At 34.2% G+C, this 13,574-nt stretch overlaps 1 protein-coding gene across 1 annotated transcript; it reads left to right on the top strand.

Moving 5' to 3' along the window:
• Window positions 1-6,096: 6,096 nt before the first annotated feature.
• On the top strand, window positions 6,097-6,593 carry LOC149171462 (SKP1-like protein 3). The gene is made up of 2 exons (XM_089425991.1): window positions 6,097-6,384; window positions 6,486-6,593. Exons 1-2 carry the CDS (start codon window positions 6,097-6,099, stop codon window positions 6,591-6,593), a joined length of 396 nt encoding a protein of 131 aa, XP_089282117.1.
• The last annotated feature ends 6,981 nt before the right edge of the window (window positions 6,594-13,574 follow it).

The following is a 13,574-nucleotide window of genomic DNA, read 5'->3' as shown; positions in this document are numbered from 1 at the left end:
TTGGATTTGGGGTTATTGTTGCATTTAGTGTATTAGGCAATCATTTTCCACTAAGTTTAAAATAAAGAGATTATGTCTCAGAAAACCATTGAATCAAGCATAAACCAGCAAACCCAAAAAAAGTTTGACAAAATGCCAAACTCAAAATTTCAAACAAAATCTGTTAATTAACATGCAATTTGGAGGGATAAGTAGAATAATTATTTATGTAGTTTAAGATCACTTGTACAACAGGCTGCGAGCACGTTCTAAGAAAAAATACTTCTTCATAGGATTCACAAAAGGTTTTTGATCAAAGTTGTCAACACCAATAAACCATTGAAATCGGCAGTAGAGAAAATATAGTTGAGACAAAACATTGATTCTTTTTTTAGATGGAGGGGAGAGGGCTCTTTAAGAGTGATAAGTAGGCAAAGTTGTTGTCCTCTTGAAGAACACGAGGTCCCTTTGTTGACTTGTGCACTTCCATCCCACCATACTCTAGACAATGGTGGTTCTAGCCTATGGAAGCAGTCGTGCAAGAGTTTTTGCAGAAGGCCCCTTATCCACTTCAACACAATATTGCACTGTGGCTCTTAAGAATTTACAATCAATTCAAGAATAGGACTAGAAGTCCATAGCAGAGAAAAATTGTCAAATATCTATCTAGGTAGCTGGGACATTGGGGTACATGACTCCAGAATATTTTAATGGATAGATTGCTACGAAGCAGGTCGATGTTTACAACGTTGTAATGTTGATGATGGAGATTGTCAATGGAAGGAAGCCTAACCATTGTATCCAGGTTTCATTGAATCTTGTCTCTGATGTTTGGGTCCATATATTACCTTCTTGCACATAACCATATCTGTAGGTAGTTGGTATTGAATTATCTATAACTTTAATCATTGTATCATTTGCGAGTTGCTATTAGAGATATAGTTCAATGGAAAGTAAGTGAAAAATTTGGCAAAAGACAAAGGAACATATGAACTACTATAGTATGAAAATGAATCCTATGGTTATATATGAGGAATACAAACATTGACATAAGTCCATATCAATCTCCAAAAGACAATTGACATGTAGGATAAATATGAGTTTGCAAAACCTAGAAATTGGAACAAGAAGGTGGGAACAAATGGAAAAAATAGAACACACGTGTCTCTTGCGTGATGAACAACCCTTTGAAGACGAAACTTATTTTTTTCTAAATTGTTCCAAATATGACAAACTTTCAGTCCAAAGGGCTAAATGCTTTGTTGAATTTTCTAGCAAACATATAGGAAGCTTTCCAAATGAACTGTAGTTTCTTTTAGATATGAAAATCTTTCAATACAAAGGGTTGAATGCTTTGTTGAATGGAATTTTTAGCAAATATATAGGAATAATTTTCAAGTTGTTGTTAGAATATAGAAAAAAATCATTTTTCTAGCACAAGAAGAGATGAAAAGTTTATAAATGTATTGATATACAAGGAAATTTGAGCGATATGTATTTGTATTTACATCACATATCTTATACAACTAAATATAAAAAGATAAATTTCATGGACTCTATTTTTATGATGTCTCATAAATTTTTTTGAGTTCTTCCAGGATGGTAATAAAAGTTATGTTATATTTAATTTCAGATTCTTTTTCTCAACTAGATTCTTGGGTCATTTCTCCTTCTGCCACGTTTCCTCTCTGTACATACTACTTCCAAAATATAATCTATAACCTATTTAAATATTTCCTCTGGCAAAGAGAATTCGGCGAGTAATTTAAATGCATATTCCTCAAAAGCCATGTCAAAGTCACGTCAAAGTCCTGCTTCCTCTTCAAAACAATGTGTACACTAATTTCTTCAAATTACATTTTGATTTATTTGTTATTTATATTTTGATAGAATTAATTAAGTTGATGAAATGTTTGTGATTTTTGTTTATAGAATCCAAATGTAGACTTAATTGACATAGCCTTCATTGTTGGACAGAGAAAAACTTGCAACTTGTTTATAAAGGATCCCTCTATTAGTACATTTTTGTGCAAGTTGAAGTATACACTCGTAATCTTTATTGTATCTTCAGTAATTTTGGTTTGTCTGCGTTGAGACAAAATGATATTATGCAATCATAAAAGGAGTAAATTTGTTGATCCTTGATGTAGCAAATTTTTTGGTGTTGCGTTTGTTTTCCTCCATACTTTAAATTAATATGGTTTATTTTAATGAAAAGAAACCAAATGACATGGAGGTCCTATGACAATTGTCCTTGAAAGTACATGCAACAGTGGCTTTGTTCAAGTAAGCGGAAATCATTTTAGAGTTTCAATTACTATGAAGGAAGGGAGGTTCTCTAATTGAGTTAAATGGCTCAGTATGCTCCTACTTTCATATTCTCAATCAGAATCAAGCACCTGCATATTTTCCAAGAGAAAGTGGGAGAGTAATGAGGATGGAATCAGCCCCTACAAGATGATGAAGGCAATAATCTGGTGATTGATTCAATTTCTAGACACTCCTTATTACCCTACAAGGACTACAAGGATAGCTACTACGAGAAAAAAGAAATCAGCTTCTAATCATGTGAATAGGCCCACTCCCTATGAATACCATGGTAAAAATGTTTCATTTGGCTGTTAGAAATATCATGGAATGGTTTGAAGTTCCACGCACTCCTCTCTACCTGGAAGTTCTTTTCAGGCATGGTTTTGATTGATGTTACAACTTGTATGATGTTGTACTGACACAATAGTAATGCATTCTAAGAATATCTTTTCCAAGCTAGGATAAGACATGTTGTTGTTTTATACATATTAACTCACTCTAGAATGAGATCTTGTTAGAAGAGTAATATGGATACTAAGTCCAAAATCGATCAGTAAAGCTACCTTTGTAACAAGATGAACCAATATAATTAGGCATAATTCAAAACTATTATAAGGAGATATAGATATGCATCTGTAACATTTTCTATATGGATACTGAGTTCAAAATCGATCAGTAAAGATACCTTTTGTTTATTTCCTTTTGTGAAAAAAGAAACCAATATAATCACTCAGAATTCAAAATTATTATAAGGAGATCCAACTATGCATTTGTAACATTTTCTCAATTCATTCGATCAAGTGAAATATTTAACTTTACAGTCTTGATTTGAATAAAAAGGACTTGGCATGGGTCTTTGAGAAGCCAGAAACATAATTTTTGTCAATATTTACCAAAGTTCACATACAAACAACATTTTTTTGAATAAAAACCTTGATAAGCTACTAGATTCATGGAAGGAAAACATAAATTATTCCACATATTCTAAAACCTAAATTCTTCCTCATATTGTATGTTAGGATATGCATGTAAGTAATTTGTGTTGAAATAACTTATAGTATTGTATGTTAGGATATGTATGCAAGTAATTTGTGTTGAAATAATAGATAGAATTTGGATAAAGGATTATTCACAAATAAATGTCTCTACACTAGAAAAGGGTATGATTTGAGTTCAAAAGAAATTTTATCTGAAACATGTCTATTCCAAGTATTCAAGATAGTCCAAAAATGTTGAACTTTTAGTCACTTGAAAGCCTTTACCCACCTTTAACAAGATTACCTAAAAATTGTAGATTCAAAAAGACAAATCATTATTAGGCGGCTGATGCAAACATAATAGGAATTGTACAAGTCGCCAATAAGAAGAAATACAATTAACAATTGCACTGAGCATTTTTTAGTGTTATGCAACCATGCAACATATATCTAAAATATATCATTACACTAACTCATATGTTCTTCATAACATTGAAAAATCTAGTAGTTGTTAATAATACCTCAAAAAACTACAAAATTAAGGGAATTAATTAATACTCAAAATTTTGTATAACCATACCCATGGGGCATACAACAAACAATGACAAGGTGTTATGTTAACGCACTTTGTGTTGTAAAGGTCACTGGTTCTCAACTAGAAGGGAAGGACTTGCAGAGATATGATTATGATGATGATGTTAAGCATGTTTTTGGGTTGTTGAATATTTTTGTATATTGCAAAAGCCTCACAGATATAGTATAACCTTTCTTCCTTCTAGTGTGACAAGAAAGTACAGCCCACGACTTGTCTGGTCTCATTCTTGCATCATCATATCATTTAATATACTTTAAATCTTTCGTTTTCATCAATGAATGTGTAAATTTTTGGATTTTGAAACTACTTGTTGAAGGTTACTAATATTTTGTTCAATATTCATAATTTTCTCGTCTTTTGTTTCTTTTTTGGGTCAAAATTAAAGAGCTCCAATTTAGTGAGTTAAAGTGGAATGGACTCTTGTAAACTCCTATTGACTGAACAAAATAGGTTTTGGGTTTTGATGTAGGTCGAACCATAACAAAATTATTTCACCCATTTACCATTAAAACTTGAAATAAGATAGCCAAGGACATGAATGGCGAGCAACAGTGGCCCATAGGCTTTGAATAGAAGCATTCCCCAAACTCGGGCCCTTGGCGTCCAATGCGATGGAGCTTCCCTAGCAAACCACGAGCAACGGGAATAATACATCTCCAAACCGTGAACCACAAACACTAGCCACGAACATCCATGAACCATGAGCTATCAAGAACCAAAAGAGAAACCAAGAACCTCAAACTGCTACAAACCAATTGAGTGTCCACAAACCATGAACTATTGAAACCCGCAGACTGGGAAGGACACGAGACTCCATTGAGAGGCCTTAGAGTCTTATAATGCACAGGTTGACAATGCAAAGCAAAGTCCCACATTCCAAATAAGGATCCACTAACTGAGTCGATAAATTAAAACCTCTTATTGACTGAGAGGAAGCAGAGCATTGTTCGTGAGAGTGGGACCATTACTGAAATCATGAGAGTCCAGGGGAGACCCGAGAGCCACTATGTGAGCATGAGAGGATGGAAATTGCTAGACCAAAGGAGGATGGCTACGTTGACCCTCCAATTTCGAGAAGTCCAATGCATACTTAGATACAGGCCAACTGAAGAGTGTGTGGATGCAATCTGGAGTGCACGCATGGCGACCATAAATAGGCGAGAGAGAAACACTAAGCATACCTAACATCAATAATAAATCTTCAGAACTGGTCATCAGGTCCGGAGACAGGCTTAAAGAAGGACGCATATGAGCCATGACGCCAACTTCGGCCATCTCCATCAAAGTAAGCCTCTTTGTGCAATAATAAGGCGACATGATGAACCAATGAGGGATGACGTATGATAACAGGAGCAAGTAAATGATTCCATCTCGTGAGTATAAATATGAGCGTGCCGGCCTGTATGAGGGTTGAAGCTATGGGCCAAGTGGCCACCTAATCCACCTGTGTTCAACATGACAAGGACAATTGTCTGGAGCCAACACCCATTGTAGGGGTTCTTAATATTAATGTTAATGTTATTAATATCGTTGATATTCATAATAACATTAGTATATTATAATAATGCCCCTAGCTCATGGAATGCTTCTATTCAAAGCTATGAAACCTGCCCCTTCTGGTTTGTTGGGGTATTTGGTTAGGAAGGAACCAAAATATTTTTCAAGATAAGGTATCAAACTGGAATCTTACATGTTCCCACATAGTGGCACTTTATAACTTGATCCCTGAGGATGAACTGAAACAGAATCACTGGAACAATAACGCAGAAATCATCGACAAGGCTTACCCTTTGGTGTATTTTGATGGATTTGCTCAACAAGATGGTTGTGGTAGAGGATCAGTTTTGTATTTAAATGAAGATCATCATTACAAGATGAAGTTGGGTTTAAGGAGAGGCACAAATAAATATGCATAACTTAATAGCCTTAGGCTTCTTATTTTTTCCCTTGCGAAAAGATGTCAGCAACTGCAGAGATTTGGTGACTCTAAACTAGTCATAAATTGGTTCAATGCACACACTCATAAAAAGGTCGGTGAAAAAACTTTGATATATATATATATATATATAGATATATATATATATAACCCATTTCTAAATGTTTTATATTTCTTGTCAACTGCACATTAATAGCTGGCGTTAATTTGTATTTCTACCCTCTGACTTGGGACGTTGATTTTTATTTCTACCTTTGACTTCGGACACAGGACCTGAGTTGGTTTAAGTCGAACGATCAATGGGAAACGATATGGTCAACACAATGGCACTGGAAACGTCTGACGGAGAAATTTTTCGGGTGGGTAGAGAAATTGCAATGGAGTCGAAGGTGATAAAAAATATGGCAGAATTCATCGATATATCTCATGCAACTGTGCCTGTTTACGTATCCACTCCAATATTGGAAAAGGTGATCCAATACTATGACTATCATTTACGCAACTCAACTCAAACCTCACGTGAAATTAAAGAGTGGGATGAGAATTTTATCAGCGTGGACATATCAACACTGCGGGATATGATAAAGGTAATGTTATCATAAAAATAATGTGAAGTATTATCTTTTTAAAAGTCAATAAGTAATGTAATTGAATGCTGGTTGATATGCTTTATATTATGTTACTGCAGGCAGCAGATTTTCTTGCTATGCAGAGTCTTTTGGATTTGTCAAGTGAGAAATTGGAAAGAGAAATCCTTGCAAGGCCAGAGATCGAGAGTGATGAATTTTTTATATAAAAATAATTAAATCAAAGAAAATTTGTATTTAGTTAGATTGATATTTTTTAAGGAGTAGTTTTTAAGTTTGATATTTTGGAGTTTTTGGTGGATTTCTGGTGGGAATCTGGCCAAAATTTTGATGGCCAAATCTTGATTTGTGTTGTTTAAACTCGTTTTTTTACTACATATATGGATTCAACACCTTCAAAAATCTTTAAGGCACTTCTATTCTGAAGAGCCCAGTTGTCAAACTTGTGATATTAATGAAGCCTAAAACTTTCCAAAGAGTCTCATTTAAAACTACTTGTTATCTTTTTATATTATATTCCATCATATTGTTTTTAGTGAATTTAAAACATGATTTATATTATTTTATAAAATAACAAATTATATTATTATATAATTCTAACTGTTTTATCTTATAAAATTATTTATATTTATTAGTTTCTTTTCATCTATAAATTAAATTTAGATAAATATTTTCAGTAATGTTGTTATTTATAATAACTTCACACAATAAATATCAAAATGTTAATTTAAGTTGTTATTCACAAATTTTAGGAAATGATTTATTTTATTTGATTAATTTACTATTTCTTACTTGTTTTGAAATAAATCATTCAATTTGTTGGAACTGTTTTCTTTTCTTTCTCTGACACTTAACTCATTTAAAAAGAAATCAATTTATATTTTCTAATTTTATTCAATTAAATTATTATTATTATGTATTATTAATTTGAATACTAATTTAAATATTCTTATATAATATTATTAATAATATTAATATCAATAATAACATTTTTGTATATCTATATTAATGTATATCACTTGTACAACAGGCTGTGAGCACGTTCTAAGAAAAAATACTTCCGCATAGGATTCAAAAAAAGTGTTTGACGAAAATTGTCAACACCAATAAACCATTGAAATCGGCAGTAGAGAAAATATAGTTGAGACAAAACATTGATTCTTTTTTTAAATGAAGGGGAGAGGGCCCTTTAAGAGTGATAAGTAGGCGAAGTTGTTGTCCTCTCTGAAGAATATGAGGTCCCTTTGTTGACTTGTGCACTTCAACCCCACCATACTCTAGACAATGGTGGTTCTAGCCTATCGAAGCAGTCATGCAAGACTTTTTGCAGAAGGCCCCTTATCCACTTCAACACAATATTGCACCGTGGCTCTTAAGAATTTACAATCAATTCAAGAATAGGACTATAAGTCCATAGCAGAGAACATTTGTCAAAAGAGTCAAGTATCTATCCAGGTAGTTGGGACATTGGGGTACATGCCTCTAGAATATTTTAATGGATAGATTGCTACGAAGCAGGTTGATGTTTACAACGTTGTAATGTTGATGATGGAGATTATCAGTGGAAGGAAGCCTAACCTTTCTATCCAGGTTCCTTTGACTCTTGTCTCTGACATTTGGGTCCATATATTACCTGCTTGCACATACCCACATCCACAGGTAGTTGGTCTTGAATTATCTATAACTTTAATCATTGTATCATTTGCGAGTTGCTATTAGAGATATAGTTCAATGGAGAGTAAGTGAGAAAATTTGGCAAAAGACAAAGGAACATATGGACTACTTTAGTATGGAAATAAATCTTATGGTTATATAAGAGGAATACAAACGTTGACATAAGTCCATATTAGTCTCCGAAAGACAATTGACATGTAGGATAAATATGAGTTTGCAAAACCTAGAAATTGGAACAAGAAGGTGGGAACAAATGGAAAAAATAGAACACACGTGTCTCTTATGTGATGAACAACCCTTTGAAGATGAAACTTGTTTGTTTCTAAATTGTTCGAAATACGACGAACTTACAGTCCAAAGGGTTGAATGCTTTGTTGAATTTTCTAGCAAACATATAGGAAGCTTTCCCAATGAACTGTAGTTTATTTTAGATATGAAACACTTTCATTACAAAGGGTTGAATGCTTTGTTGAATTGAATTTCTAGCAAACATTTAGGAATATTTTTCAAGCAGTTGTTAGAATATAGAAAAAAATCATTTTGCTAGCACAAGAAGAGATGAAAAGTTTATAAATGTATTGATATACAAGGCAATTTTAGTGACATATATTTGTATTTACATCACATATCTTATACAACTAAATATAAAAAGATAAATTTCATGGACTCTATTTTTATGATGTCCCATAAATCTGTTTGAGCTCTTCGAGGATGGTAATAAAAGTTATGTTTCATTTAATTTCAAATTCATTTGCTCAACTAGATTCTTGGGTCATTTCTACTTCTGCCACATTTCCTCTCTATACATACTACTTCCAAAATATAATATGTAACCTATTTAAATATTTCCTCTGACAAAGAGAATTTGACGAGTAATTTAAATGCATAGTTCTCAAAAGCCATGTCAAAGTCACGTAAAATTCCTGCTTCCTCTTCAAAACAATGTGTACACTAATTTCTTCGATTTACATTTTGATTTATTTGTTATTTATATTTTGATATAATTAATTAAGTTGATGAAATGTTCGTGATTTTTGTTTATGGAATCCAAATGTAGAATTAATTGACATAGTCTTCACTGTGGACAAACAAAAACTTGCAATTTTATTATAAAGGATCCTTCTACTAGTATAGTTTTGTGCAAGTTGAAGTATACACTTGTAATCTTTATTGTATCTTCAGTAATTTTGGTTTGTCTGCTTCGAGACAAAATGACATTATGCGATCATAAAAGGAGTAAATTTGTTGATCATTGATGTAGCAAATTTTTTGGCGATGCATTTGTTTTCCTACATACTTTAAATTAATATGGTTTATTTTGATGAAATGAAGCCAAATGACATGGAGGTCTTAGGACAATTGTCCTTGAAAGCACAGAAAACAGTGGCTTTGTTCAAGTCAGCAGGAATCGTTTTAGAGTTTCAATTACTATGAAGGAAGGGAGGTTCTGTAATTGAGTGAAATGGCTCGCTATGCTCCTACTTTCATATTCTCAATTGGTATCAAGCAACTACATATTTTCCATGAGGAAGTGGGAGAGTAATGAGGATGGAATCAGCCCCCACAAGATGATGAAGGTAATAATCTGGTGATTAATCCAATTTGTAGACACTCCTTATTACCCTACAAGGACTACAAGGATATCTACTATGAGAAAAAAGAAATCGGCTTCTAATCATGTGAATAAGCCCACTCACTATGAAATACAATGGTAAAAATGTTTCATTTGGCTGTTAGAAATATCATGGAATGGTTTGAAGTTCCACACACTCTTCTCTACATGGAAGTTCTTTTCAGGCATGGTTTTGATTGATGTTACAACTTGTATGATGTTGTACTGACACAATAGTAATGCATTGTAAGAATCTCTTTCCCAAGCTAGGATAAGACATGTTGTTGTTGTATACATATTAACTCACTCTAGGTTTGCTGCAAGTCATCTCACCTTCTGCTGCCACTATCTGCATGACAGTAAGACCACAAACTCTCTAGTTTTAAACAACTATACCTCCTTTCCCTTCTGCTTGCACTCATTCTTCACGTAGAATTGTCTTTTGCTCTAATACCACTTGATGAAAAGAGATCTCGAGGGTAAGTCAAAATCCATTTCCCTAAACAAATCAATTATGAGGCCTGTGGATTATGGGCCCACAAAGCCTTATAGAAAGCATTCTAGGCTTTAAGCCTTTTAAATTATAATCGCGGACTTACATTAGAATCGAAGCCAATATAACTATTGGGTTCAAGCCTTAACCCCGCAGCCACACATAATACAAAATACACAGGAAACCATGTAAATCCTGATTCGATTCACATATACGGAGTTCAAAAATAATACACTCGCCTCTATATATATCGGCGAGTCTGTTCCTTTTGTCGCTCCTCAACGTCGCTCCACCCCTGACCTCCGATACTCGGTTATGGACACCTCCGATCGCCAATTGGTTTATCGACGATATCACCATATTTGCTCGTCGGCCGTCGACATTGATCACACTCCCGTTATCTCTTAAGTCCCCAATTGCGATTAGCGATTAGATCCGCACCGTCGATCTACCTTCCGATCTGACGGTTGTAATTTAATCGCATATCGCTATCGCTACATTTCAAAGGCCTGTTCCGACCGGCTCAATGCACCGACCCGATATGCATTCCTGACCTGATAAGGGTATATGCCATGATTTATAATATTTCAGGTCCGCTTTACGGATCCGCTAAGGGGTTTTCATCGTTTCTCTGTGTAAATGGAGTTCGCCACCTTTGATGGATTCTCACCTAAAACACAGTTACTCTTCCACTCTCCGTTAACACACATAACATTCATACAAACACGAGATCTTTGGATCGCCATCGATCCTTCCGTGATCGATGGTCGATCAACATGAATTTACAATTGGGATTTCAATCCTCCCACACACATATATAACAGAAGTGAAAGACTTAATACACAGACATGTAGAAACCCACAAAACACATATTTGTTATATACAGTACAACTAAAGCATTTCAGCCTTAACATGGGTTCTTCCCCGACTACATCAGTCTAAGCACTGATTACACAATCTATTCATGTCACTCTATGTTTCCCTCTATATATATAAGGAAGCATTGTTGGATCAGATCATGGAAGGATCCAACCAACCCTCTAAAAAAAAGCCCTTAAATCTCTCATTACATGCATGCATACAACACATGGCAGATTACATTTAGATCAAGTCCTTGAGACTTATCGCTTCCATCTTTAAATCTGTTTTAAAACAGAGTTTCCCTTGTTTTTCTCCATGGTCCATGTTGTCCTCTCTTTGCTCCACTTCGGATTCCTCTTTGATTAATGGGGAGTTAGATGCTCCCGCATCATTGTTCATCACATAGAAGACACATGTGTTCTATTTTTTCCACTTGTTCCCACCTTCTTGTTCCAATTTCTAGGTTTTGCAAACTCATATTTATACTACATGCGAATTGTCTTGCAGAGACTGATATGGACTTATGTCAACGTTTGTATTCCTCATATATAACCATAGGAATTATTTCCATACTATAGTAGTTCATATGTTCCTTTGTCTTTTGCCAAATTTTCTCACTTATATTCCGTTGAACTATATCTCTAATAGTAACTCACAAATGATACAATGATTAAAGTTATAGATAATTCAAGACCAACTACCTGTAGATATGGGTATGTGCAAGCATGTAATATATGGACCCAAACGTCAGAGACGAGAGTCAATGAAACCTAGATACAAAGGTTATGCTTCCTTACATTGACAATCTCCATCATCAACATTACAACGCTGTAAACATCGACCTGCTTCATAGCAATATATCCATTAAAATATTTTAGAGGCATGTACCCCAGTGTCCGAGCTACCTAGATAGATATTTGACTCTTTTGACAATTGTTATCTGCTATCGACTTCTAGTCCTATTCTTGAATTGATTGTAAATTCTTAAGAGCCACGATGCAATATTGTGTTGAAGTGGATAAGGGGCCTTCTGCAAAAACTCTTGCACAACTGCTTCCATAGGCTAGAACCACCATTGTCTAGAGTATGGTGGGATTGAAGTGCACAAGTCAACAAAGGGACCTCGTATTCTCCATAGAGGACAACAACTTCACCTACTTCTTACTCTTAAAGAGCCCTCTCCCCTCCATTTAAAAAAGAATCAATGTTTTGGCTCAACTATATTTTCTCTACTGCGGATTTCAATGGTTTATTGGTGTTGACAAATTTTGTCAAACACTTTTTGTTAATCCTATGTGGAAGTGTTTTTTCTTAAAACGTGCTCGCAGCCTTTTGTACAAGTGATCTTAAACTACAAAAGTAATTAGTCTACTTATCCCTCTAAATTGCATGTTAATTAACAAATTTTGTTTGAAATTTTGAGTTTGGCATTTCATCAAACTTTTTTTGGGTTTGCTGGTTTATGCTTGATTCAATGGTTTTCTGGGACATAATCTCTTTCTTTTAGACTCAGTGTAAAATGATTGCCTAATACACCAAATGAAACAATAACCCCAAATCCAAGCAATTTAAGAGGAAGTAAGGGATAACATTTTATGAAACACAATTATAATGATATGATCTTTGTTTATTCTTCACAACCTTGTTGTAGATGCAGATTTAGAGTTTGAATGCACCCAAAACTTGGAATAAAACTTAGTTTGACTTTCTAGAGTATTTTGCAGCCTTTATACGATAGTGGGTCACCTATACAAGGAATATTTAACCAATGTTTTCACTCAACAATGAGGAAATGAGGTGAACATTTAGCTTACTGTTGGCCGCAACCTCAAGAATAAGGTTCCAATCTCCAACCTTAAGAAAATTATGAGTTCTTTTTAGTGCACCCTCACTCCTCCATACTAAGAAGCCCTTTTATGTAGTGGAACGTCCCAAAGTCTGATTATAATTTAGTATTCATGCGACTACAAGAATGGAATTCCCAGCCAAATGAAATGTGCCCAATCTTAGCCACAACCTCTATAAAAATGGAACAACCAATAAGCAATAAGTCAACCTTCCATATAACTCAAACATGCCCTAGAAATATGGTGAAAATCACCCCCAATAACAGTGATACAGCTTGGACTTTGTTTGATTTAGAAATATATGGGTACAAACTTCTAAATTCCTTCCAATTCATCTTTGCCTTCACAAATTCGACCCATAGTTTATTCAATCAACAAAAATCACTACATCGAGGGTTTGCGCCTCTTCTCCTGTCTCTTGATCCTTTGAGACCTGCAAGGATTTATCTAAACCAAATGCTCCCCTTGTGGTGCCCTTTTCTCACTAAAGAGAATTATATAGACTTTAGTAGTCATATATATATATGTGTGTGTGTGTGTGTGAGAGAGGCTGAGGTAGTAGACTTATTCTATTTTTATAATTTATCATTAATAATATACATTATCCAAAAAAATACCAACTTTGTCATTTTTATTCAAATAATAATAACAATTAAATAGACAATATAATTTATACAATTTATTAGTTACATAAAAAATAATT

This window comes from Pinus tabuliformis, chromosome 4_2 (genome assembly GCF_031772625.1).
Source record: "Pinus tabuliformis cultivar Carrire ecotype Pingquan chromosome 4_2, CPIR1, whole genome shotgun sequence".
Lineage (NCBI taxonomy): Eukaryota > Viridiplantae > Streptophyta > Pinopsida > Pinales > Pinaceae > Pinus > Pinus tabuliformis.
This window is presented reverse-complemented; position numbering and strand designations above follow the sequence as displayed.